The 27,876-nt window shown below is 39.0% G+C and overlaps 1 protein-coding gene and 1 long non-coding RNA gene across 3 annotated transcripts in view; one reads left to right on the forward strand and one right to left on the reverse strand.

Moving 5' to 3' along the window:
* Nucleotides 1-972: 972 nt before the first annotated feature.
* Nucleotides 973-25,520, reverse strand: LOC118497378. The gene is made up of 3 exons (XR_004899899.1): nucleotides 25,192-25,520; nucleotides 23,101-23,259; nucleotides 973-1,452 (listed from the first exon to the last, which is right to left on the reverse strand). It is a non-coding gene; the product is annotated as an uncharacterized LOC118497378 (long non-coding RNA).
* Nucleotides 25,521-25,640: 120 nt separating this feature from the next.
* Nucleotides 25,641-27,876, forward strand: part of PCCA (propionyl-CoA carboxylase subunit alpha) — a 488,979-nt gene continuing 486,743 nt past the window's right edge. The window contains exon 1 of one of the 2 annotated variants that reach the window (XM_028526281.1): nucleotides 25,641-25,808. Coding sequence is in view for 1 of the 2 variants with exons in the window: in XM_028526274.2 (XP_028382075.1) it covers nucleotides 25,704-25,808 (105 nt within the window). In the remaining variant the exon portion in view is untranslated. The remainder of the gene's footprint in view (nucleotides 25,809-27,876) is intronic. The other variant, XM_028526274.2, reaches the window with a different exon arrangement.

Raw genomic sequence — 27,876 nt, forward strand, 5'->3', positions numbered from 1 at the left:
CAATTACAGCCATGGTTGTAATAAAAAACACAAGTAACAAAACACACAAGTACATTGTATGTGTCTAAAGCGTAAAAGAGGCATATTTAAATTATACCTTGTTAAATTCTACATGTATATGTGATTAAAACATGGAGAAAGGGATCGAATGGTTATCACAAAATTCAGGACAGTGATTATCTAGGGTAAAAATAATGGGGACATGATTGGGAAAAGGCACCGGATGGATATGGGTGCTTCTAAAATATTGACACTGCTCTGTTTCATAAGCTGTTTCAAAGTGCCTAGGCATAAAGGTATTCATGTTACTATTTTTCATACCGTGTGTTCACAATATACACTTTTCTATTTGTGTACTAATTTCACATTAAAATGATTAAAAAGATGAAGTATTTGTTTAAAAACAAATATATGACTCTTTGTCCCTTTACCTTTAATGAGGATACAAATGAGTCATGTTCCTGAAGATTTTTAAGAGGAAGAGAGATTTTTTTCAAATAAAAACCTCCTTTTTTTAAAAAAAAGATTTTATTTATTTATTTTTAGAGAGGGGAAGGGAGGGAGAAAGAGAGAGAGAATCAATGTTTGGTTGCCTCTCACATGGCCCCCACTGGGGACCTGGCCTGCAACCCAGGCATGTGCCCTGACTGGGAATCAAACCTGCAATGCTTTGGTTCACAACCAGTGCTCAATCCACTGAGCTATGCCAGCCAGGGCTTAAATAAAAACCTTCTTATTTGGAAATAATTTCAAAGTCAGAAAAGTTGCAAGTTGGCTTAAAAACACCTGTTCCTCTTTTATACAGATTCATTTATTGTTTTTTTTTTTAATCCTTACCCTAGGACATTTTTTCATTGCTTTTAGAGAGAGAGGGTAAAGGAGAGAGAGGAGGAAACAGAAACATTGGCATGAGAGAGAAACATCTATTGTTTGCCTCCTTGTCTGCACCCAGAACAGAGATTGATTCTGCAACCTGGGTATGTGCCCTCATCAGGAATTGAACATACAACCTTTCAGTCCATGGGACAATGCTCTAATCAACTGGGCCAAATTCACTTATTGCTAACGTTTTTATTGTACCTGCTTTTTTGTTTATGAGGGATTTACCATACCTTCACACGTAGTTTTTTTCTAAATTATTTGAGAATGAGCTGCATACATCATGTTCCTTCTCTTACCAGATACTTCATTGTATATTTCCAAAGAAAAAAGACTTTCTGTTATATAACCACAGTACATTTATTTACTTCAAGAGATTTTAACATCAAAACAACACTTTTAAATGATTTGCCATCCATATTCCAATTTGTCAACGGAATAATATCCTTTATAGCATTTGTTTTTTCCTCCACTAGAGGTTGCAGTATACGTATCTTATTTAGTTGTTCCTTTAATTTCTCTCATCTGGAAGAGTTCCTGAGCCTTTCATGGCATTGATAGTTTTGAATAATTCTGAAAAAAAATTCAGAGGAAAATTCTTATTTGAGTTTGTTAGCTGTTTTCTTATGATTATATTCAGCTTATATTCCCTGGTCAAAATAAATGATGTCCTTTTTTCAGAGTGTCATATCTTCAGGTGCATAATATCTACCTGTCTCTCACTGATATATTAATTTTGATAATTTGGCTAAGGTGTTGCAATTTCTCCACTATAAGAAAGAGGCATTTTTAAAAGGATTTCTTGGAGGCATCTGGTGGTGGGCTTTGAATCCTGTTCCCCTCTACACGGGGAGATGTAAGCTTGTGTTTCCCCCCACACTTCAAATCTAAAAAGAGGCTTCAATGAGACCACTTGGAAACGTTAATGTGTCCTCCAAATTTACCAGGTCATAGGTTACTGATAGTTGAATCCTTTTCAGGAAATCTAGAGGTCAACAGAAAGGCTGGCTTCCTGCTTGGAGGTGTAGCAAAGGAGAGTTCCTAGTAGATTGGAATGAGCCTGTTCTTCCAGAGTTTGTAAGGCAATTAGTACATGAGTATTTCCCATGAACCAGAAGTGAAAGAGAGTTTGTTTGAGGTCACTGCATGATGTGACTCAAAGGCCACACAAGGGTGAACAGGCTTATAGAGGAGAAGCTGACAGACTTCCATTGAATTCTTGTAATTAGGTGTGAAAAAATACTAGTAATAGAGCACATCTTTTTAAGTCAAGGATATCACAGGTGAAATTCCAACAATGATTTGTGGGGCATATTTTTTTCAAAAGTTTAATTGCTTTAAAGATTTCTTTTATTTACTTTTAGACAGAGGGGAAGGGAGGGAGAAAGAAAGGGAGAGAAATATCAATGTATGGTTGCCTCTCTTACACCCTCAAATGGGGACCTGGCTTGCAACCCAGGCATGTGATCTGACTGGGAATCGAACCAGCTACCCTTTGGTTCACAGGCGGGTGCTCAGTCCACTAAGCCACACCAGCCAGAGCTGTGGGGGATATTTTTAATAACCCATGAAGAGCCCTAAAAAAAGAGTCAGCTTTAAATATCTATAAGCAGCCTTGGCTGGTGTGGCTCAGTGGATTAAGTGCCAACCTGTGAACCGAAAGGTTACTGGTTTGATTCTCAGTCAGGGCACATGTCTGGCTTGTGGGCCAGGTCCCCAGTTGAGGGCGTGGAGAGGGAACAGATTGATGCTTCTCTGACACATTGATGTTTCTCTCCCTCTCTTTCTGCATCCCTTCCCCTCTCTCTAAAAATAAATAAATAAAGTCTTTTAAAAAAAGAAATATCTATAAACATAGAAAGTGTGAAACCATTTTATGACCTTACCTGTAAATGTGAACATTTCTCTCCTCTAGGTGGAGTGGGGTAGGTTAGAAAGAAGGGTTTGTAAAATTTCAATGAGGGAGGTAGAAGCTTGAAGAGGGGAAAAAGGGCCATGCTCCCCTCTACCATTTAAAGGGGTTAACCCACTGCCAAGCCCATCTGTGGGATAGGACAAGACTTAACATTAAATTAACTTTGAAGCTCTCATTATTTTAGGGGATCAAACATTTTTTATTTAAAATGGAATTGAAACTATGTCTGTGATTTAAATTAACTATAGGACCTTCAATTATCTAAGAACAATAAACCAAATTCTTGTGACTGCTTTAGTTTTCATTGAGGAAGAGGGAAGAACAATTCTGAATAAATTTTATTTATTTACCTGTCTAAAAATCTATTCATTTTGAATAAGTAATACACTGAATGATTTAAAATAAAAACATGAATAGTGCATACTTTTTTCAGCCTTTTCAAAAAACTAAAACTCTGTGCCCATTAAACAATAAATCCCTATTCTTTTCTTCCCTAGTCCCTGGCTACCAGGGTCTTTCTGTCTATGAATTTAAGTAGTCTAGGTACCATATACAGAATGAATCATATAATATTTGTCCTTTTATAATTGGCTTATTTCACTTAGCATAATACCCTCAAGATTCATCTATGTTGTAGCATGTGCCAGAAAGGCATTCATTTTTAAGGCTGAATAATATTCCCTTGTATGTATATATCATATTTTGTTTGTCCATCTGTTGGTGAGCATTTGGGTCTTCTACTTTTTGGCTGTTGTGAATAATGCTTCCATGAACACAGGTGTACAAATATCTGTTGTAGTTCCTGTTTTCAGTTCTTTGGAGTATATACCTAGCAGTGGAATTGCTGGATCATATAGTAATTCTATGTTTACCTTTTTGAGGAACTGTCAAACTGTTTTTCACAGTGGCTATACCATTTTACATTTCAACTAGCAATGCAGGGGAGTTCCAATTCCTCCACATCCAACACTTTTTTCCTGTGTTTTTGGTAGTAGCTTTCCTAATGTGTATGAAGTACTTTTTCATGTACTTATCAGTCATTTGTATGTTTTCTCAGGTGAAATGTCTATTCAAGGTCTTTGTTCATTTTTGAATAGGGTTGGTTGTGTTCTTTTGTTGAGTTATAGGAGTTCTTTACATACTCATATACAATTGTGAGTATATGAAACATAGAGTTTATTCTTATATTATTACTTACTAATTATTGTATTATTTTTCATACAAACAACTATAAACCTACCTTTGTCCCACCCTGCCAGGTATTAACCCTTTATCAGGTATATGATTTGTAAATATTTTATCCCATTCTGTGTGTTGTCTTTTCACTTTTTCAGTAGTGTACTTTGATATACAAAAGTTTAAATTTTGATGAAATCCTACTCATCTATGTTTTGTTGTTGCCACCTGTGCTTTTGGTATCATATCCAAGAAACCACATCTAATATCATGAAGATTTTCCCAGGAACATGGGCTGCTCTACCCAAGGCTGCCTGCTGTGGGGCTAAGAGATGGTAGCCACTATGCAAAAGTTAAAATTTATGAAAATTACAGACCTCTTTATCAAGCTCTGCCCTGATGTTGCAAGTGTTTGACTAAACCCTAGAGTTCCAAAATAGTTACTTCACAATTTCATGTAGTTTCTGCTGGCTCAATGGTTAATTAGGTAGAGGGATGGATTCCTGGATATCTTTTGTGAAGTCCCTTTGTGTGTGTGTTTTTTTAACTTGACATTATATCCTGGAGATCTTTCTGTTTATCAGTACATATAAATCTTCCTCACTCTCTTTAGTAGCTACATAACATTCTGTAGTATGGATATGCCAGGGTTTATTCAACCTGTCCCCTATGGCTGAATACATGGGTTTTATCCAATCTTTCACTATTATAAACAGTGATGTAATGAAAAATCATGTGTATGTAAATTTGTACATGTACAGGTTACATAAACAAATGTATCAGTGAGACTCATTTATAAAAGTAGAATTGCTGGGTGAATATTTGAGTAGTTGGGTAAATACTGCTAAAAGACCCTCCTTAGATGTTGCACCCTTATAAATACCACCAGAAATGTATGAGAGTGCCTGTTTTTCCAAAGTTTCAGTAACAATGTATTTTAAACTTTTGGAATTTTGTCAATTTGGTAAGAAATGACATCTCAGTGTAATTTTAATTTTTATCTTTCTTATTATGAGTGAGGGTGTGTATCTTTTCGTATACTTAAGGATTATTTCTGGAAAAAATTTAAGAGGACACAATGAGCACAAATAAAATTATCTTCTAGTTGCATCTCTCAATGTTGTTTGTTCAATTTAGTGGTTATATTTCAATTGCAAAAGGTATCACTGGGAGCTGAAATTTGTTGCTGCTTCATAGGGGGAAATAAGCAGGAGATGAGGAGAAAGGAAAGGCAATGAAGAAATAGGGTTTTCTAAGTCTTTTGAGTTATATGGCTTACTGTATGGTTTGGATTATAGCTACTATTTTATTTTCAGCTGTTTTAAAAAACTTCTAGCCCTGGCTGGTGTAGCTCAGTGGATTGAGCGCGGGCTGGGAACCAAAGTGTCCCAGGTTCGATTCCCAGCCAGGGTACATTCCTGGGTTGCAGGCCATAACCCCCAGCAACCGCACATTGATCTCTCTCTCTCTCTTTCTCTCTCTCTCTCCCTCCCTCCCTCCCTCCCTTCTCTCCCTAAAAATAAATAAATAATAATAATAAAAAAACCTGAAAAGAATTTATTTATTTATTTTTAGAGAGGGGGAGGGAGGAAGAGAGGGAAACATCAATGTGTGGTTGCCTCTCATGTCCCCTAATGGGGACCTGGCCTGCAACCCAGGCACATGCCCTGACTGGAAATTGAAACAGCAACCCTTTGGTTCTCAGGCTGGACATTAATCCACTGAGCCACACCAGCTAGAGCTAAAGTTTTTTTTTTTTTAATGTATTGATTATTAGATAGAGAGGAAGGGGAAGGGGAGAGAGAGAAACATTAGTTTGTTGTTCCACTTATTTATGCATTCATTGGTTGATTCTTGTATATGCCCTGACCAGAGATACAACCTTGGTGTTTTAGCATGACACACTAACCAACTGACCCACTCAGCAAGGGCTATTTTCAGCAGTTTTGAAAGTGTTGTGCGTAAATCCTATTTTAAATAATAACTATTATAAAGAATAAGTAACTTAGTTTGCCTACTTTTCTGGTAGCATGAATATCCCAGGAAAGCATACTTAAGAATTTTAAACAACATGGGGGTGGCAGCACTGGGAAGATGGGAGGGTAAAGGAGAATGGAGAAGCACTAAGAACACACACCTACAGCTATTTCCACGAGGAGAATCTAACCAGGATCTGAGTCAAGTCTATATAACCACCCATGCACAAGGGTTCCAATTTCTCCACATCCTCAACAATACTTATTTTCTGTTTTGTTTTCTGATAAAAAACCATCCTACTGGCAGTGAAGTGACATCTCATTGGTTTTGGTTTGCATTTCTCTACAATGCAGTGATGAGCATCTCTTCATATACTTGTTGGCCACATGTATATCATGTTTGGAAAAGTGTCTATTTAAGTTAAGCTCTTTGCCTATTTTAAATTGGGTTATTATTTTATTATTGAGTTGTAAGAGTTCTTTATATATTCTGGATATTAACCCCTTTTCATCTATAATATATGATTGGCAAATATTTTCTCATATTCTTTAGGCTGTCTTTTTACTCTGTTGATATGTCCACTGGTACACAGTTACACAATTTTTAAGTTTTCTGTAGCCCCATTTGTCAAGTTTTCTGTTGCTGTGCCTTTTGTGCTGTATCTAAGAAATCATTGCCAAATTCAGTGTCATAAATCATTTCTAATTTGTTTTTATGTAGGAGTTTTATAGTCTTACACTTAGATTTGGGTCTTACACTGAGATTTTTAGTCCATTTGAACTGGAAACATTATTATTTTTGCTGATACAGAATTCTATTTATTCTTTCAACTTCAAAAATGTCATTCAGACTTCCTGTCAAGGTGGAGGCATAGGTAAACATGCCTTGCCTCTGTGTACAACTAGTCAAAAATACAACTAGACTACAAAACAAATATCACCCAGAATTGTTAGAAAAATGAGCTGTGTGAAAGTCCACAGGCAGGGATTTTAAAAAGCCACATTCATCCAGAGGGGCAGGAGGGGCAGGAAGGGCAGAAACATGCAGAGGCCAGAGAAAGTAGCAGGGTAGAGAGGCATGAAGACATGGAGTGGCATGGAGAGGCATGGAGACAGGCACAAGTGGTCTCACATCCATGTGTGGTAGATAAAAAATAGGAAAGATACCTCAGGAACAAGGAATACCAGCCCTAGTCCAGATCACCTACCCCAGGTTTCCAGCTCCAGGAAGATAAATCCCCATAACCTCTGACTCTAAAAAGCAGTGGGGTTGGAATAAACTGTGGCTTCTCAAAGACTTCTCTTAAAGGGCCTGCAATGCACTTAGGACTCATGCTGACCTACCCTCTTTGGGATTCAGCACCAGGGCACCAGGGGAAGGGCACCAATGGCATATGGGGAGAAAGTGAAGTGTGAGTGCTGAAAGACAGCTTCTTCCTGGGCAAAACTCCAGAGGCCAAGAAGCAGCCTCATTCATTCTGTGAGCCCTCCCCAACACAGAGCCACAGAATGGTAACATGGGTTGCCCTGCCCTGGCAATTATAAAGCTCTGTCTGCCCCATACAACTTACAGGTGCACTCTTCTACAATAGGCCATGCTAGCAAGCCAGGAAGACAAAGCAGCTCTACCTAATACGCAGAAACAAAGACAGGGAGGCTGCCAAAATGAGAAAACAAAGAAATATCACCCAAATGAAAAAGCAGAACCAAATCCAGAAAAAGAACTAAATGAAATGGAGATAAGCAATCTATCAGACGCAGAATTCAAAACACTGGTTTTCAGGATGCTCCAGTAACTCATTAGGTACTTCAACAGCATAAAAAAGGCCTAGGCAGTGAAACAAGCCAGGTGGTGAAAGACAAATACCATATGATCTCACCTATAAGTAGAAACTAATCAACAAAACAAACAAGCAAGCAAAATAAAACCAGAGACATTAAAATAAAGAACAAATTGACAGTGACCAGACAGGTGGGGGAAGAAGGATAATAGGGGATAATAGGGAAAGGGCCATCAATGACATATGGACAAAGCCAAAGTGGATAGGTTCAAGTGTGGGAGGCAGAGATGGCTGGGCTGGGGGGCTGGGGGGTGAAAATGGAGACAACTGTACTTGAATAAATATTAAAAAATAAATATAAAAGACCCAGGGAGAAATGAGAGTTACATTATGTGAAATAAAAACAGTCTACAGGGAACCAACAGTGGATGGGATGAAGCCAAGAATCAAATCAATGATTAAGAATATAAGGAAGGAAAAAAGCATTCAATAAAAACAGTGGGAAGGAAAAAATTTTGAAAAATCAAGGACAGGCTTAGGAACCTCTGGGACATCTTCAAATGTACCAACATCTGAATCATAGAGATGCCAGAAGGAAAAGGGGAAAAGCAAGAAATTGAAAACTTATTTGAAAAAATGAAACAAAACTTCCCTAATTTGCTGAAGGAAATAGACATACAAGTACAGGAAGCACAGAGAGTCCTCAAAAAGTTGGACCCAAAGGGAGCCACAACAAGACTCATCATAATTAAAATGCCAAAGGCTAAAGATAAAGAGAGAATCTTAAAAGCATCAAGAGAAAAGAAGAGGATTACTTACAAATGCTTTCCCATAAGGTTGTCAGCTGGTTTCTCAAAAGAAACTTTGCAGGCTAGAAGTGACTGGCAAGGAGTATTCAAAGTGATGAAAAGCAAGGACCTACAACCAACATTACTCTATCCAGACAAGTTATCATTTGGAATTGAAGGGGAGATAAAGTGCTTCCCAGACAAGATAAAATGAAAGGAGTTCATCATCACCAAGCCATTGTTATATGAAATGTTGAAAAGACATATTTAAGAAAAAGAAGATCAAAACTATGAACATTAAAATGGCAATAAATTCACAATGTTAAACAACTGAAATTAAACAAATTTAAGCAAACAAGCAGAACAGAAACAGAATCACAGATATGGAGATCATTTGGAGGTTTATCAGTTGGGAGGGAGAAGGGAGAGAAAGGGAGGAAAGGTGTAGGGATTAAGAAGTACAAATTGGTAGGTACAAAATAGACAGGGGTATATTAAGAACAGCATTAAGAAATAGAGTAGCCAAAGAACTTATATGCACAACCCATGGACATCAACTAAGGGGGGGATTGGTGGAGGGAATGGGGGTAATAGGTGGATGTGGCAAAGGGGGAAAATTTGACAACTGTAATAGTATAATCAATAAAACATATTAAAAAATATCATGTCATTGTCACCTGACCTTCATAATTTCTTTTGAAAAGTGAACTTTCCAACTTATTGTTGCCCCTTAGAATACTATGTCATTTTAATCTTGTTTTTAAGGTTTTTCTCTTTATATTTGGTTTTCTTCAGTTTGAGTATATATGTCTAAGTGTGGTTTTCCCTGTATTTCATTTGTGATTTGTAGAATATTTTTTCTTTTTGAGAGAGAGAGTTGTTGTTCTACTTATTTATGTGCACTGACTGAGAATTCAACCCACAACTTTTGTGTATTGGGACAATGCTCCGGGCAACTGAGCTACCCACTCAGGGCTTGTAGAACATATTGAATGTATGCCCTAATAACTTTCATCAGTTTTGGAAAATTTTTGTCTACTATTTTAAACAATTATTTTATTTATTTATTTTTAGAGAAAGGGGAAGGGAGGTAGAAAGAGAGGAAGAGAAATCTTGATGTGTGAGAGAAACATTGATTGATTTCACCCTAACCAGGTTCTGGCTGTAACCCAGGCATGTACCCTGAGTGGGAATGGACCTGGCGACCTTTCATTTTGTGGGAAGATGCCCAACCAACTGAGGCACATCAATCAGGGCTGTCTACTCTTTTTTAACATTACTGATTTTGTTCAATTCATTTTCTCTATTGCTTCTTCACTTCCAATTACATGGATGTTACACCTTTCTATCATGTTCCTTATGTCTCTTATGCTCTTTTTTGTCTTCCACTTGTTTTGTTCTCTTTGCTGTGGTTTGATAACCTGACCTGCTCTCTAATTCACCAATTCTCTGTTCTGTTGTGTCTAATCTGATATCAAACTCATTGAGTTATTAATTTTAGATACAATTACTTTCTGCTATAGTACTTCCATTTACATTTTAAAAATTTATAAATACTCCTTTGTGAAATTTTTCTTCTTGAATATAAAACATAGATATTTTAACATCTTTGTTTGGCAATTCTAACATCTAATTCAACTGTGAATTTTTCCCAGTGTCTGAGTTTCTCTCTTGGTTTTGATAAATTGGTTCTTTTTTTTTTAAGGCATGCTTTATTTGGATTTGGACATTATGGGTGACAAATTATATTTATTTTTTCTGGCAGACAGATAGAACACCAGTGTATCATCTTCATCCTCATGTGCTACCCTTCAATAATTGTTCATAAACTTTAAGCTCTACTGGTGTTTATTGCTTTCTAGTGGCTTCAAACAGTTGTTTTAGGTTGTATTCTTCCAGAAGTAGACAATGAATCAAGGATTTGGGTAAAAGGATTAGTTAATAAGTGCTTTCTTGATAAACCATTAAGGGAAGAAGCAGAATATGGAAGGGGAAGAAACCGAAGGAGGGTATCATTCATGTGAAGGCTCAGACTCAGTCTCATCTTTAGAATACTCTGGACCATCGATTACCACCTTATAGTGAACTTTTGCATTTCCCTAATAGTCTTTCATTGGCTGTGGTTCATCCTATGAAATCAAATTTCCAAGCATTTCTGTCTCTAAGGTAAAATCAACTCTTGCATCCATGCACAATCTTTCGAAACATTGTTTCTCAACTTTTTGCTCATTATCACACCTTTAGGCTTCTCAGCATTTTCCCTAATCATCCCCCCATGAAACTTTATTATTATAAATATACTGTATACCTTTTTGTACTACGTACTGTGTTTTTGTCTGTGCCTTACATGTAAATGAGTAAGATATTTTTCACTCCTTAAGAACCAAATGATTGCTCTCACTGAAAATGTATACTATAAAGGTTGCAGATGTGAGCTGTTAGCAACAATGTATTTAGCTGGTGGCAGTTTGGTGCATAGGACTGGGAAAAGGGATCCAAGGGGATGTGGGTAGGTTACCAATGGTTTTGCCACAGAGTTGTTTTAAATATGTTGTATAGTTTATATTTGTTGTTTTGTGGATTAGTCCAGTATCAAATATTTGATTATGGCCAGAGCTAGAAGTTCCCATTTGTCTTTATTTCTGATGGTAGAATGAAGTTTTACACAGGCATCAGAAGTCAGGTGAGGGAGATACAATCTTTTTTTTTTTTGACTCTTCACTCTTATAAAGTCAAAAATTAGTATGGACAAGAAATCTCTTTTAATCTTAAGGGAGCCTGAATTGTAAGGGACAATATTTATGCATTTGCTTATTCTAAGGGGAATACTAGCTGAATGTTGGAAGACTAATGTTTGGTGGTGGAGGGGCGGGCCTGAGGTATGGGAGGAAAGTGTTTCATTATCACAACTTTTCTAAAGTTTCATACCGAGACCTGCACTTTTAATGGTTGAGTTATAATTTTACTCCTTAGTGGTTGTATGACTTGGACAAGGTAGTAGATTTGAGGTAATGAGTAAATGAAGGTCATAGAATAAGTTGTATCTATATTAAACAAAGGACTGTATCCAGTCATAATGAGGCCCAGACTGGTATATCGTGTCCAGCTTAAACAATTCTTTTTAGGCTTCCAGTCAAGATGGCAGAACAGTTAAATTTAATACTCACATCCTCCCATAACCACATCAAAATCACAACTAAACTACAGAGCATCTATCATTGAGAACCTCCTGAAATCTAACTGAGCAGAGGTCCTATAACTAAAGATATAAAGAAGACATGTCGAGACTGGTATGAGGGGTGGAAAGGTAGAATGGCATGGTCCCACACCCCAATGTTGTGGTTAAAAATCAGGAGGGATATCTCTACTGTGGAGATCTACCCTAAGGAATGAGGAATCCCACACACATACCAGGTTGCATAGCCCACAGATCCAGTAGGAGGAAGAGAAGTCCTCATAACTTTTGGCTGTGAAAACCAGCAGGGATTATGGCTGAGTAAGAGAGAGAACTCCTGGAGTCCCATGTGTTCCTCGTTTTTTCTTTTTTCTTTTTTTTTAGAGATTTTATTTATTTATTTTTAGAGAGAGGGGAAGGGAGGTAGAAAGACGGGGAGAGAAGCATCAATGTGTGGTTACCTCTTCCATGGCCCCTATTGGAGACCTGCCTGCAACCTAGGCATGTGCCCTAGACTGGGAATCAAAGAGGTGACCCTTTGGTTTGCAGACCAGTACTCAATCCACTAAGCCACGCTAGCCAGGACCCATGTGTTCCTCTTAAAAGAATTGCACACAGATTTACTCACCAATGGACTTACTCTGTGCTCTAATAGTGGGGCAGCAGCTTGAAAGGTACCAGGGAAAAACAGGGAGAAACTGAATTGTCTGGCTTCAGGGTGAAGGTTAGAGGGGCAGCTTTCTCCCAGGCAGAAGTGCTGATAGAGGCCACTATCCCTTTGCTGAGTCCTCCCCCAACAGAGTCAGCAGATGCGTGCCATATCTGATTCTTCATCAACCTGGCTAACACCCATTTGCCCAGCCCTGGTGATTCCCTGACATCCTGCCTCAACCCAATTTGTGGGCCTACCCATGCTACTTCAAGTGATATTTCCATAAAATCAGCCTGTTTTGGCTCATGCTGTGGACTTTACTAAATTCTCACAAAGGTTCACAAACCCCAAACAAGCAGCATGTAGTCTCAGCATGCTTTGTACCTCTTGCTAAGTGGTCCCAGGCCCAGTACTCACAGCAGCCAGCCTTGGTTAGCAGCTTGGCCTCCTGTGGGCACATCCAAGCCCAGCACAAGTAGCAGCCACCTGCAGATCACTCATAGTTCATGAAGAGTGGCTCCAGGCAGGGCACAGGAAGCAGCCAAACTTGGCTTACACCTCTGGGGAGGCCACAAAGCCAGCACAATTGGTGGATAGCTTCAGACTACACCAAAGCACCACCCAACCACCTCCACAAGTGAGAAACTCAAGGGTATACTCAACACGTGCTAGAGCCCCAACAAAGCAACTCCTGCTCCATGGGGTGAGCCACTGCACAGCAGTTCATCCTCTGTGGTTGCAGCCAGTCCCCTCTGGAAATTGGCCTGTGATATCAATCCCTCCCATTGCTGTGACAACAGCAATCAAGGCTCAACTACAACAGGGGGGTGCACAGAGCCCACACAAGATGGGAGTCACACTTGGAGTGCCCAGCCCTGGTGACCAGGGAGGCTGCACCACTGGGCCTTACCTACTACATAAAGTCTTTGTACTAAGACTGGGAGATGTAGCAGCTGCACCTAATACATAGAAACAAATACAGGGAGGCAGCCATAATGGGGAAACAACAACAAAAAAAGTCTCAAATGGAAGAACAGAACAAAACTCCGGAAAAAGAACTAAATAAAGTGGAGACAAACAATCAACCCAATGCAGAGTTCAAAACAATGGTTATAAGGATGCTCAATTAATTGAGGGGAAGAGTAGATGAACTTAGTAAGCACTTCAACAAAGAGGTAGGAAACACAAAAATGGACATAGAAAACATAAAGAAGCAGTTGGAAATTAAGAATACACAAACTGAAATGAAGAATCAATTACAGGGAATCCACAGTAGAATACATGAAGCAGAGGATCAAATCAGCAATTTGGAAGATAAGGAAGTAAAAAACACCCAATCAGAATAGCAAAAAGAAAAATGAATACAAAAAATGAGGATAGTCTAAGAAGCCGCTGGGACAATACAAATGTGCCAATATTCACACCATGGGGGTACTGGAAGGAGAAAAGAAAGAGTGAAAAAGTGAAAACATATTGAAACAATAATGATGGAAAAATTTCCTAACCTGGTGAAGAAAATAGACATACAAGTTCAGGAAGTACAGAGTCCCAGAAAAGATGAACCCAAAGAGACCTACACTAAGACACATCATAATTAAAATTCAAAGGGTAAAGACAAAGAGAGAATCATAAAAGCAGCAAGAGAAAAGCAGTTACGTAACTACAAAGGAGCTACCAGAGGACTGTCAGCTCATTTCTCAATGGAAAATTTGCAGGCCAGAAGGAATTGGCAAAGAATATTCAAAGTGAGGAAAAGTAAAGATCTACAACCAAGACTACTCTACCCAGCAAAGCTATCATTTAGAATTGAGGGATAGATGAAAGATCTTCTCAGACAAGAAAAATCTAAAGGAGTTCATCACCATCAAATCAGTGTACAAACAATATTAAATGTTCTTCTTGAAGAAGGAGACGGTGAAGAAGAAGATGAAGGAGAAGGAGAACAAGGAGGAGGAAGAGGAGGAGGAGGAAGAAGAAGGAGGAGGAGAAAGTGGAGGGGAGGAGAAAGAAAAGGAGAAGGAGGAGAGAGATTAAAATGAATAATAAAAGGAATAAATACATATCTGTCAACACTTATTTTATGATCTCACCATTAACAGGAACCTAATCAATAAAATGAATAAGAAAGCAAAGTATATACAAAGACATTGAAATTGAGAACAGGCTGGCAGTGATCAGAGGGGAGAGGGGAGGGGATAATGGGGGAAAAGGGTAAAGGGTTTACAGGAACAATTATAAAGGACATATGGACAATAACAAAGGTGGGTGGAAAGCAGGGAAGGGAGGTGGGGAGGGCTGGGGTGGTGGGGAGGGGTGGGAGCAAAAGGCAGAAAACTGTACTTGAACAACAATAAAAAATAAAAATAAAAAATAAAAACAAACAAAAAACAATTACTTTAAATGCAAATGGATTAAATGTTCTAATCAAAAGACATGACAGCTGAATGGATAACAACACTAGACCCTTACACATAATGTCTACAAGAGACTCACTTCAGATCAAAAGACACACAAAGACTGAAATTCGGTAAAAAGATGAAAAGATATTACATGAAAATGGAAATGAAAAATAAAAGCTGGGGTAGCAATACTAATACCAGACAAAATAGACTTTAAAACAATGACTATAACTAGAGAAAATGAAGGACCCAGAAATTCTGCTTCTGGGTATTTACCCAAAGAAAAAAACAACACTAAGTCAAAAAGACCTATGATCCATATTGCAGCATTATTTACAATAGCTAAGATAGGGAAGCAACCTAGGTGTCCATCTACAGATGAATGAATAAAGAAGAATTGGTGCACATATACAATGAAAAATATGCCTCAGCCATAAAAAATAAAAAAGAATGAAATCTTGCTGTCTGAAATAATGTGGATTGACTGAGAAGGTACTGTACTGTTAAATAAGTTAGGGAAAGACAGATTCCATATGATTTCAATTATATGAAGAATCTAAAAAACAGATTAAGTAAACAAGCAGAACAGAATACGACTCATACATAAAGAAAACTTTTGAAGGTTGTCAAATGGGAGAGGTTTGGGGGATGAGTGAAAAAGGTGAAGGAATTAAGAAGTACAAATTGGTAGTTACAGGATAGTTAGGGAAATATAAAGTACAGTACAAGGAATATAGTCAATAATATTGTAATAATTTTGTAAGGTATCAGGTAGGTACAAGATTTATCATTGTGATCACTTTGTAAGTTATATAAGTGTTTAATCACTGGGTTATTAAAATTTTTATCTTGTCCAACTTTTTAAAATTAAAATTTTATTTAATTTTTTATTGTATTTTCTCCATTGCCAATTATCCCTCTATATCCTTTTCCACCTCCACCCTGCAAATACCACAGTGTTGCCCATGTCCATGAATTCTTTCTCTTTTTTTTTCCTTTTTGCTCAATCCCTCCACCCCCTCAGTCCTCCTCAGAACTGTCAGCCTGCACTCTTAGGTAGGAGCCTGTCTCTACTTTTTTTGTTAGGCCAGTTCATTAGATTCCATACATGATTGAAATCATATGGTACTTGTCTTTCTGTGATTGGTTTATTTCACTTAGCATAATGTTCTCCAGGTCCATCTGTGCTCTTGCAAAGGGTAAAATTTTCTCCTTTTTTATGTCTGAGTAGTGTCACATTATGTAAATGCATCATCGCTGTTTTATCCACTCATTTACTGATGGACACTTGTGCTGCTTCCAAATCTTGGCTATTGTAAATAATGCTGAAATGAACATAGTGGTATATATATTCTTTTGAACGAGTGTTTCAGGTTTCTTCAGGTAAATTCCCAGAAGTGGAACTGCTGGGTCATAAACCAGTTCCATTTTTAAATTTTTTCTATAAGATCTTTTTTTTAAGATTTTATTTATTTATTTTTAGAGAGGGAAGGGAGGGAGATAGAGAGACGGAGAGAAACATCAAGGTGCGGTTGCTGGGGGTTATGGCCTGCAACCCAGGCATGTACCCTGGCTGGGAATCCAACCTACGGCACTTTGGTTCACAGCCTGCACTCAATCCACTGAGCTACGCCAGCCAGGGCCATTTTTAAATTTTTTGAGGTAACTCCATACTGGCTTCCACAGTGGCAGCATCAATCTACATTCCCACCAACAGTGCACAAGTGTTCCCCTTTCTCCACATCCTTGTAAACCTGTGTTGTTGACACAGGTTGTCAACCTGTGTTGTTGACTTATTGATAATAACCATTCTGACAGGTGTGAGGTGATATTTCATTGTGGTTTTAATTTGCATTTCTCTGATTAGTGACATTCAGTATCTTTTCATATATCTATTGGCCATCTGTGTGTCCTCTTGGAGAAGTTCCTATTTATATCCTTTGCCTGTTTTTCAATTGAATTGTTTGCTTCTTTTTTTGGTGGTGAGTTGTATAAGTTCTTTATAAATTTTAGATGTTGACTCCCTATCAGGCATATTGGTGAAAATGTTCTCCCATTCAGTGGGTTATCTTTTCATTTTTTTGATGGTTTCTTTTGCTATGCAAAAACTTTCTAGTGTGATGTGGTCCCATTTATTTGTTTTTCTTCTTGCCTGAGAAGCTATTCAGAAAAAATGTTGCTATGAGAAATGTCTGAGATTTTACTGCCTATCTTTTCATCTAGGGTTTTTATGGTTTCAGGTTTAACATTTAAGTCTTTAATCCATTTTGAATTTATTCTTGTTTGTGGCATTAGAAGGTGGTCTAGTTCCACTATTTAAAACATATCTGTCCAATTTTCCCAGCACCTTTCATTGCATAAACTATCTTTAGCTGATTGTATGTTTTTGCCTCCTTTGTCAAATATTAATTGACTTTAAAGGCACAGGTTTATTTCTGGGCTCTCTTTTCTGATCCAAAGATCTATGTGTTTTTCTTTTTTAAAATGCCAGTACCATGCTGTTTTAATTACTATGATTTTGTAGTATAGTTTGATATTAGGTAGCATGATTCTTCCAACTTTGTTCTTTTTAAAAAATTATTGTTGCTATTTGGGGTCTATATAAGTTTTTGGAATATTTGTTCCAGTTCTGTGAAATATGCCCTTGGTATCTTGATAGGAATTGTGCTGAATCTATAGATTGCTTTGAGTACTATGGACATTTTAATGATGCTATTTTTTTCTATCCATGAACACAGTTTCAATTTCTTTCTTCAGTGTGTCTTATAATTTTCTAAGTACAGGTATTTTACATTCTTGGTTAAATTTATTCCAAGGTATTTTATTCTTTTTGAAGCAATTGTGAATGCGACTGGTTTATTAAAAAAGATTTTATTTATTTTTTAGAGAGAAGGGAAGAGAGGCAGGAAGAGGGAGGGAGGGAAACACTGATGTGGAGAGAAACATCAATCAGTTGCCTCTCCCATGCCCCCAACCAGAGACCTGGCACAACCTGCAATCCAGGCATGAGCCCTGGCTGAATATGGAACCAGTGACCTTTTGATTTGCAGACCAGCACTCAACCCACTGAGCAACACCAGCCAGGGCATTTTAAAAAGATTTTATTTAGACTTCCAGCCAGAATGGAGGCATAGGTAGATATACTTTGCCTCCTTGTATAACCAAAAAAACCAACAATAAGTATAAAAACAAAAAACAACCAAAACTGCCAGAAAATTGAACTATATGGAAGTCTGACAACCAAGAAGTTAAAGAAGAAACATCCATTCAGACTGGTAGGAAGGGCGGAGATTGGCAGTTGGGTTGGACAAGACTCGAGGTAAGGTGGTGACTGGAGGACCAGGTGGGTGAGGCAGCGACTGGCAGTCCCACATTTGTGTGCAGATAAACTGGGAGGAACAACTAGGGGGGAAGAAAGACTGCTCAACCCAGGGTTCCAGCATGGGAAAGAAAGCCTCAAAACTTATGACTGTGAAAACATGTGGTGGTTGCAGTAGTGAGAGACTCCCAGCCTCACTGGAGAGTTCACTGGAGAGACCCGCAGGGTCCTAGAATGTACACAAACCTACCCTCCTGGGAATCAGCAGCAGAAAGGCCCAATTTGCTTGTGGGTAGTGGGGGAAGTGACTGAAAGCCAGCTGAGAGCCAAGCAAGTGACATTGTTCCTGCCCTGACCCCTCCCTCACATACAGCCCCACAACACAACAGAGAAGTTGGTTGCCCCACCCTGGCAAATACGTAAGGTTCTGTCCCTTAAAATGTAACAGGTGGCCCTGGCTGGTGTGGCTTAGTGGATAGAGCACCAGCCTGTGAACCAGCGCATCGCTTGTTCGATTTCCAGTCAGGGCACATGCCTGGGTTGTGAGCCAGGTGCCCAATAAGGGGCATGCTGGAGGGAACCACACATTGATACTTCTCTTCCTCTCTCCCTTCCCCTCTAAAAAATAATGAAGGGGAACTTCCCCAACCTGGCAAAGGAAACAGACTTTCAGGAAGTCCAGAGAGTCCCAAAGATGTTGGACCTGAGGTGGAACACACCAAGGCACCCCATAATTACATTACCCAAGATGAAAGATAAGGAGAGAATCTTAAAAGCAGCAAGAGAAAAGGAGACAGTTATCTATAAAGGAGTTCCCATCTGACTATCAGCTGATTTCTCAAAAGAGACCTTGTAGGCAAGAAGGAGCTGGAAAGAAGTATTCCAAGTCATGAAAGGCAAGGACCTACAACCAACATTCCTCTATCCAGCAAAGCTATCATTTAGAATGGAAGGTCAGATAAAGTGCTTCCCACATAAGGTCAAGTTCAAGGAGTTCATCATCACCCAGCCCTTATGATGTGAAATTTTAAAGGGACTTATCTAAGAAAAAGATAAAAAATACAAACAGTAAAATGACAACAAACTCACAAATATCAACAACCAAACCTAAAAAACAAAAATAAAATTGAACTAAGCAAACAACTAGAACAGGAACAAATTCACAGAAATGGAGATCACATGGAGGGTTATCAATGGGGAGGGTGAGGGAGGAGAATGGGGGAAAAGGTACAGGGAATAAGAACCATAATTGGTAGGTACAAAATAGACGGGGCGGGGGGGTTGAGAATAGTATAGGAAATGGAGAAGCCAAGGAACTTGTATGTGCAACCAACCCATGCGTATGAACTAAAGTGGGGAATTCTGGCTGAGGAGGGATGCAAGGCAGAGGGGAATAAAGGGAAGGAGTGAAATGGGAAAACTGTAATAGCATAATCAATAAAATATACTTAAAAATAAAAGATTTTATTTATTTTTTAGAGAGAGGGGAAAGGAAGGAAAAAGAGATGAAGAAAAACACAGATATGTGAGAGAAATATCAATCAGATGCCTGTCATATGCCCTCAGCTGGGGACCTGGCCTGCAACTCAGGTGTGTGCCCAAATGGTAATTGAACTGGAGACCTTTTGGTTTACAGGCTGGCACTCAGTCCACTGAGCTACACTGGCCAGGACTGATCATGTTGTTTTTATCTTTCATGTTTATTGGTTTGTGGATATTGAACCAACCTTGCATCTCTGATAACATTCAACCAGATATGAGTGGGATATGAGTAAATCCCACTTGATTATGATTTATGATTTTTTAATGTATTGCTATATGCTGTTTGCTAATATTTTGTTGAAGATTTTAGCATCTATGTTGGCCTATAAGTTTATTTGTTTCTGTCTTTTTCTGGTTTTGGAATTAGGGTAATACTGGCCTCATGAAATGAGCTTGAGAGTCTTCCCTCTTGAATTTTTTTGAAATAGTTTGAGGAGAGGTGTTAGTTCTTCTCAGAATGCTTGGTGAAATTCACCTCTGAAGTTATCCACTGGAGGACTTTCGTTTGTGGGGAGTTTTTTTGATTACTGCTTCTATTTCACTAGTTGTAATCTGTCTATTCAGATTCTCTGATTCTTCCTGATTGAATTTTGGAAGATCATATGCTTCTAGGAGGTTACTCATTTTGTTCAGATTGTTCAATTTGTTGGCATATACTGGTAGTTTTTGTAATATTTTCTTACAATCCTTTGTATTTCTTTGGTGTCAGTTGTTACTTATCTTTCATTTCTAATTTTATTTATTTGGGTCCTCTCTCTTCTTTTCTTGCTCCTGGTTAAAAGGTCTGTCAGTCTTGTTTATCTTTTCAAAGAACCAAGTCTTGGATATATTTATCCTTTATATCATTTTTTAGACTCTATTTCATTTATTTCTGCCCTGATTTTTATTATTTCCTTCCTTCTACTTACTTTGGGCTTTGTTCATTGTTCTTTTTCTAGTTCCTTTAAGTGTAAAGTTAGATTGTTTATTTGAGCTTTTTCTTGTTTTGAAGATTTCTTTTACCTTATCCAACTTTTTAAAAATCAAAATATTTTTTATCTTGTCAGCTTTTATATTGTATTGGTGAAAGAGCATGTGTATCTTTTTTCACACTGGTCAGGCACAGTATGTACAACAGCGATTTATATGACTTATCCTCAAAGCCTTGAAGAACAAGATTACATATTGTAAAGTATGTGTATATATGCTCTAGTTAGTCATGTTGTTCAAATATGGTATGTCAAACTGCTGGATTGTTATTGATAGATAAAAGTAGACCTTGTGGACTTAATACTGTTTGAGGCATTTCAGTGTTGAGTACAATATGTATAATATATAGACATAGGTAGCAATTACTTTGCTTATTTTTTGGATATTGTACTTTGGTGAAATAATGATTCATTCAGGAGGCTAATGTTACTTGTTAACTTTACTTCCTTTCAGTACCTAGGTTTTGAGTACATGATCTTTTCTTTTTATTAGCAAAGAGTTTGGTATATCTTTAGTAGCAAACCTCTTCCTAGGCTATTTCCTGAAATGTAGAAATAAGCTTTCTTAGAATATACAAGAAATAGTTATTATTTACTTATACCTTTTTACTTTTATTTTGCAAATCAGAAATGTTTTCAAGAAGTACAGTATTGCCCCGACTGGTGTGGGTCAGTGGGTTGGACCTCCTCTTGCAGATGCCCATGCCTGTGTGTTGGGCCAGGTCCCTGGCTGGGCATGCTGGGGACATGTGAGAGGCAGCCGATTAGTGTTTCTCTCTCATATCAGTGTTTCTCTCCTATCTCTCTCCCTCCCTCCCCTCCCTCTCTTAAAAAAATCATTGAGATACTGAGGCTTCTTCCATCAGTGCCTACAGAAGTCTTGGCAGATGAACAGAGGAGAAAGAGGGTGAAGGGTTGCATGGATATCTTTATGAGTCAAGCCTAGAGCCTAATGTATTTTAACTTCCACTCACATTCCATTGACTAGGATGCAGGTATATTACCACATCTAACTGTAAAGGAAGCTAGGAAATGTTGCCTAGCAGTGTGCACAGAAGGAAGGATTAACATGTCTGGAGACCAGTTATCTAGTCCTTCATGTCCACAACTATTTTAGATATTTTTCTTACAATCTATAACTTTCAATGGAGAAGGCAAAGTTACATAGTAATGCTTTATTATTTAGGACACATATTTGGCTACTGTGACAAAGACAAACCAAAACAAACCATGGTCACTTTAACAAGATACAAAGTTTTTGCATAATAATATGAACAAAACATTCCAGGGCTGATATGGCAGTTCCACAATGTTAGGTACCTAGAAGCTTCCTGTGCCTTGTTTTGCTTTCCTCAATACTTATCTGTGTTCCTTATCATCTAAGATGACAACTTTGCTCCTCTCCACCCTTTGTGCCCACATTCTGACAAGCTGGGGACAGGAGTAGAGAAAGTGGAAGGCATGTCCATTCCTTCAAGGATGCTACCCCAAAGTTCCCCATGCCACTTCTGTTTGCATTCAATTGGTCAAAGCTTAGTAACCTGGCTGTGATGGATGTTGGTAAATATAGTTCTTACCTGAGGGTCATGTACCCTATTGAATTGTGAGAGTTCTTTTACTAAATAAGTGAGAGGAAGATAGATTTTAGGGGACAACTAGTATTTTCTGCTACAGTCCATCCCTTCATCATTCATATAGTTATGTACAACTTCTCTCATTCTTACCCCATGTATCACTCAGGGTTCAGTCAGTGGAGTAGAACTTTTATAAATAACAGAGGAGTATGTCTATTCCTACTATGCATTCTTGAACTGGTGATAGAATCAGGATGTGGGCTCAGGAATACATTAGGTTCACTTTGCCATAGACCCAAGTGAAAACTCCACTAAGCACCTACATAAGACTCCACTTTCTTTCACTAGAACAAAACGACATTTTTGAGTTTCTAAGAATTATTATCAGTTCAGAGCCAAGGTCACAATAATCCCTGGAAAACCTGGTTATTTTCTCTTCCCCAGTGCACACTCACCTTAGTCAGTGCTTATAGGCTCCTTTCAGAGGACCAGAAAAAGAGCAATAAAAACAAGTTTCCTGAAGCATTGGCAGAGGTGGGAAAGTTGGAATTTGAGGGGTAGATGAGAAACCAAGTATGTCTGCCTGACAAATAGGAATGTGAGGATTTCATGGAGGGTTCAATGAGGAGCAGTTACTTCTGGACAGTTACTGTCTCTGTGGGTCTGCAGTCAGTCATCTAGTCGTGGACCTGGGGTTGTTGGTAGTCAGCAGGGCTAGCAGTTGGGCAAAATAAGCTAGATGTTGGTGGAGACTGAGGACAAACTGAGACTTTCTAGGAAACTATGTTACTTATCTTATGGTAACAACCTTCTGAGAGTAACGGCTACCACTTCACTCCTGCCTAAATGTCTTACAAATTCCTATTTTTGGTTAACTCTAACTAGGTACCACACAGGGAAGAGGATTTGGAGAAATAGTTTCCAAATCAGCATACCTAGTTTGCACTTACTTCCACTTGAAGAGAGCCAAATATGTGTAGCTCAAAGGTCAGGATCCCTGGGTAGAATGTACTCTTGCTATTTGTTGCACATGCAGCTGGTTGTGATTTCTGAATGTACACCCCCATGTTCTCTCTGCACCGATGCTACCATACAATAGTACAGTAGACAGCTAACTGTAATAAGACACAATGGATCAAGAATAAGATTGGCATTTGACTTCTCAAGAAGAACTCTGGAAGCTAGAAGATGATGTAAAGATGCTTTCAGAAGTCTGAAAGAAAATGTATGCTTCTGACCATGACATAGTAACTGGCTCCACACTGCTTCCCGATAAAATAACTGGTTCCCTTCCACTATGGATAAATAGGAAATTGGACAAAATATCTGAAAATTGTTTTCAGACATTGGTAATGAGAAGTAGAGTTTTGGAGATGATAAGCGTCTCCAAACATGTGGCAAAACTCAGACAAGAACTGTTCAGCTCAAAATGCCAATTATTCTCCCTTGAAACCACTGTATTAGAATTACAGGTTATATCAGTGATAGCGACAGTAACATTGTCTAAGATTTTTGAAAGTAACCATTTCACTAAACAGGAGCTATGGCATAACAAGGGTCATTAGCTTCCAGCTTCTGATTTGCTATTTTGGGGTTATTACCATTATCACCACGTATTTCAGGTTTTATTGTGTCAGCACCTCACCCGTGAATACTAAATTATGAGTTGTAACATACAGTTTTGGCTGCTATAGTAAAGGCAGAAATAGCAGTGATTTAAACAAGGTAAACATTTACTTAATTGTCATGTAACACTCCATGTATTAAGCAATAGAAACTGATGAGAATGCTATATGGTGTCAGGAAACTGGGCTCCTCTCATCTTATTGCTATGCTATCTTAGGGCCCCTCCCTGTCTTGTAGGTAAAGGTGGCTGCTCCAGCACCAACCAGCAGATCTTTCAGAAAGGAGAAAAGCAGAAATAAAGTGCTTGCTTCTACTGTTTAAGGGTACAATCCACACATTCCATAATCCAGCCCTCAGTCACATTGCCACACCCCTTGTAAGGGAGGTTGGATATTGCAGCCTTTAGCCTGGCAGCTATGTGCTCAGCTAAAATTCAAGAACTCTTTTACTGAAGGAATATGTGGAAAATAAATATGGAACAAGTACTTTGTGCAACAAGTGTCTTTCAAGAAAAGAACTTCTGTAAGATAAAACAGGTAGAAGTTAAGGAGAACCAATTCCAAAAGGTAAAAATGGGAGGAAGAAAAAGAAACAAAAAGAAATTCTGGTTTCCATTGTAGGAAATGTTTCCAGCCTTAGATACAAAAGTGAGAAATCCTGTGGAACTGATATTTCTTCTAATTTTGTCTATCATAAAAGTCCCTACTTACATTTTAAAATCCATTGAATGCCACTGCTTTGATGTCCCCAAACATTTTGTTTACGTCTCCTTTGGCATTTGCCACGCTGTAACACATTCAAGGTCATTCCTTTCTTTGTAAGTCATTCAAGGTGACTCTGTAGTAGTAGCAAAATAGTTAAAAGCAGAGCCCCTGATTCTGGCCTGTTTATAGGTAGGATTGCCTGATGTTTGAGATTGCTTTAAAATACTACAACACAAAATAAAAAGGGGGAAAATAGATGAAACAAGATTGACAAAATGTTGATTTATTGAAGCTGTATGATGGATACCTGGGTGATCATAATACAGTTTTCTCTCTGGTGTATGTTTAAAATTTTCCATAATAAAACAAAACAAAAGCCTAGTCCTGAAGAACAGCCGGACCAGGGTCCAAACCCTAGTTTCATCATTTACTAGCTGAGTGACATTACCTCTCTATTAAGTTCAGTATCTCAGAGTGGGGATAATGTATGGGCCATTAGGGTTCTTGTAAAGATTAAATGAGACAGAATTTGAGACATCTAGCACAGGTCTGGCCCTTAGTAGTTTAACTAAGGGCGCCTGCTTGCCAGCAACAGAAATGGACTCTGGTTATAGCTAATCCCCCTACATGCAGATACCACAAGGCAGAAGTAGGATTTGATCTCAGATCTCCTATTTCTAGACGTAAAGTATTTTGTACCTTACCGCAGTTGTCCACCTTAGTTTGGTGCTTTGTAATGTATGCCTTCAAACACACAGGAACATAGATAGTTTGGGTACATGTCTGTAATTTAGAACACTCGGGACTGCAGGGTGGTCACAGGCGGAGGTGACTCACCGATTGTAACAGGCCTGGGTGCTGGTGTTGGTTGTTAAGTGAACGCTGGTATAGTACCGGCTGGATCCCAAGCAAGGCGGATTGAATTCGTGTGTCTACCCGGCCTCGCTCACTCCCGGGGTGCGGTAGGGCGGGCAGACGATGGCTGGGGTCCCTACCCGCCTGCCACGCTGCCCAGCCCTCCCACCTTCCTCGCTGTCCCAGCGCACACTCTCCCAGTAGTTCTGCTCCAGGCTCCAGGGGTTAATCCTGTCCAGCTTGCACCCCTCCCGCGGGGCAGGAGGCGGGGCCTCAGATCCTGGCCCGTGATTGGCCGAAGCTTAGGCGCTCCCCTTTTCCGCCCCTTTCGGCGAGGTGAGAGGTCATCCTAGCACTAGTCGGTGGGAGCGACTATGGCGGGGCTTTGGGTGAGCGTGGGATCGCTGATCGCGGCGGGACAGCGTGGGCAGCGATCGCCGCAGCAGCTGATGCGGAGAGTAGCGCTGTGGACCCTGAAGGTGAGGAGCGACGGGGCTCCCAGAGGCCTGGGCTTTACTGGGCGTCCAGCCCCGCCCTGCCTCTCAGTGGCCTGGGCCACGGAGAGCGCCCAGGTGGCAGCCGATCGACATACGTGGCCCTGATTCCTCGGTGGTCCGGGCAGCTAACTCCCTTTCCCTCCGGAGTTCGCGTTGGAGCAGGACACAGCAAGAGTCCCTTACTCGGAGGATCGTGGCGGGCAGACGGGCCCAGGGAGCCCGCTGGTATTTTTTCCTGCCCTCTCCCAGGGACTGACTGACAGATCTAGGCAGTAATGTACCTGCATTTCCTTTGAGCCTTAAGATTTTGACTTGTCTTGAGCTTTCCAGGGTGTATTTTTAATGGTCCTTACAGTTTCCATTTTATTTTGCCTCATCCTTTCTTTGAAGGGACACTGTGGATTGCTGCTGATATACAGTTAGAGTTGTGAGTTTATCTCAACTTTTAAAAAGTATCATACGATGTCAAGATTGTTACTGCTTTTAAGTTTGAGTTGAAAGCCTTTTTTAATTGTATTATATCACAGTATACAGCATGTATCCTGTGAATTAAATTTTCTTTTCTATGTAGTGGTCAGCCTGATTTTTGTACTTTCCTAAAACACATTTTAAACGCATTTTTTTGCCACTGTTCTGTATGTCCTAGGGTTTCACAGTGGCAATCTTGACTCATATATTGGAGTGTTTGTGTGTGGCTATTAACGCTTTTCTCAACATGTAGACTCAGAATTTCTGAGCAAAGACTTCCTAACTTACTTTGTTAATAGGGTTTATTAAGTCACTTGAACAAAGTTTTTAAAATGAAGGTCTCCCTGAAAACCACTCGCCACCCGGTTCAGTCTGCTTGTTACACTTCCTTTAATAAATATTAAAAAATTGACAAATAACTTGATTTATTGTCATTGAAATTTGGAATTGGAAGACATTTCGAGGTTACCTGGTACATCCTACTTTGTTAAAGAGGAAGGAACCCAGGTGAGCAAGTGAGAGCTGGAGCTGCTTGTGACTTGGAAGCCTGCACCTGTATTTTCTTTCTGACTTGTATTAGCTTAGTGTGACCTTCAGAATGCCCTCTCAAAGAACACAATGTTTTTGTGTTGGCACACAATTTATTGTTTTATAATTTTTATTGTTTAAATTTTTAAATCTTCATCTGAGGATATATTTATTGATTTTAGAGAGAAAGGGAGATGGAAACATTGATTGGGTGACCCCCTCCCCCTTCCCCATATGTCCCCTAGCCAGGGATGGAACCTGCAACCTAGGTGTGTGCCCTGGTCAGAGAATGAACCTGCAAACTTTTGCTGCAAGGACAATGCTCCAACCAACTGACCCACCTAGCCAGGGCTGTAATTTTTGTTGTTTTTAACCTTTTAATCTTTCTTGACTACATTAGTAGTAGTTGTAAGACTTTTATGCATTTACACAGTAGGCACCATGGTGTAGTAGAAAAGTATGGGCTTTGAGCTTACATAGATAAAGTTTTGTATGACATTAATTAGACAAGTCACTTTGCTTCAGCTATTTCCCACCCAATAAATCTTTATGGAACACTTCCTCTATGGTTCTATGGAGAGGTCCTGGTGCTATAAGAAAATAGAAGAGAGGACTTGACCAAGTCAATATTTTGAGCTCTATGTCCTAGATACTGTTATGATGTTTTACTTGAATTTATTTAGTCCTCACAACAGCCGTATAACCCCATATACAGATGAAGAAATTGAAGCACACAGTAGTATACAACTTGCTCAAAACTACAGAACTAGTAAATGGCAGAGCTGGGATGTAGAACTCCAGGATCTATGCTCTTAATCATACTGTACTACCCAAGGTAAGGGAGTGTTCTCCTTTGGAAGGAAACAAATTTTGAAGGAGAAAATAACTTTTCTAGGCAAAGAGAGAAGAGATGAATCTTATATGTGAAAGAACATTACCTGTGGCCAGAGGGAATGATAAGATAGAACTGAGAAAAATCTGGGGCTCAGGTGCAGAGACTAGATGGTGCTGGAGAGGTATGAGTCAAACCATGTTGGGCCTTGTAGACCATGCT

The sequence above is a fragment of the Phyllostomus discolor genome, chromosome 11 (assembly GCF_004126475.2).
Source record: "Phyllostomus discolor isolate MPI-MPIP mPhyDis1 chromosome 11, mPhyDis1.pri.v3, whole genome shotgun sequence".
In the NCBI taxonomy this organism is placed as follows: Eukaryota; Metazoa; Chordata; class Mammalia; order Chiroptera; family Phyllostomidae; genus Phyllostomus; species Phyllostomus discolor.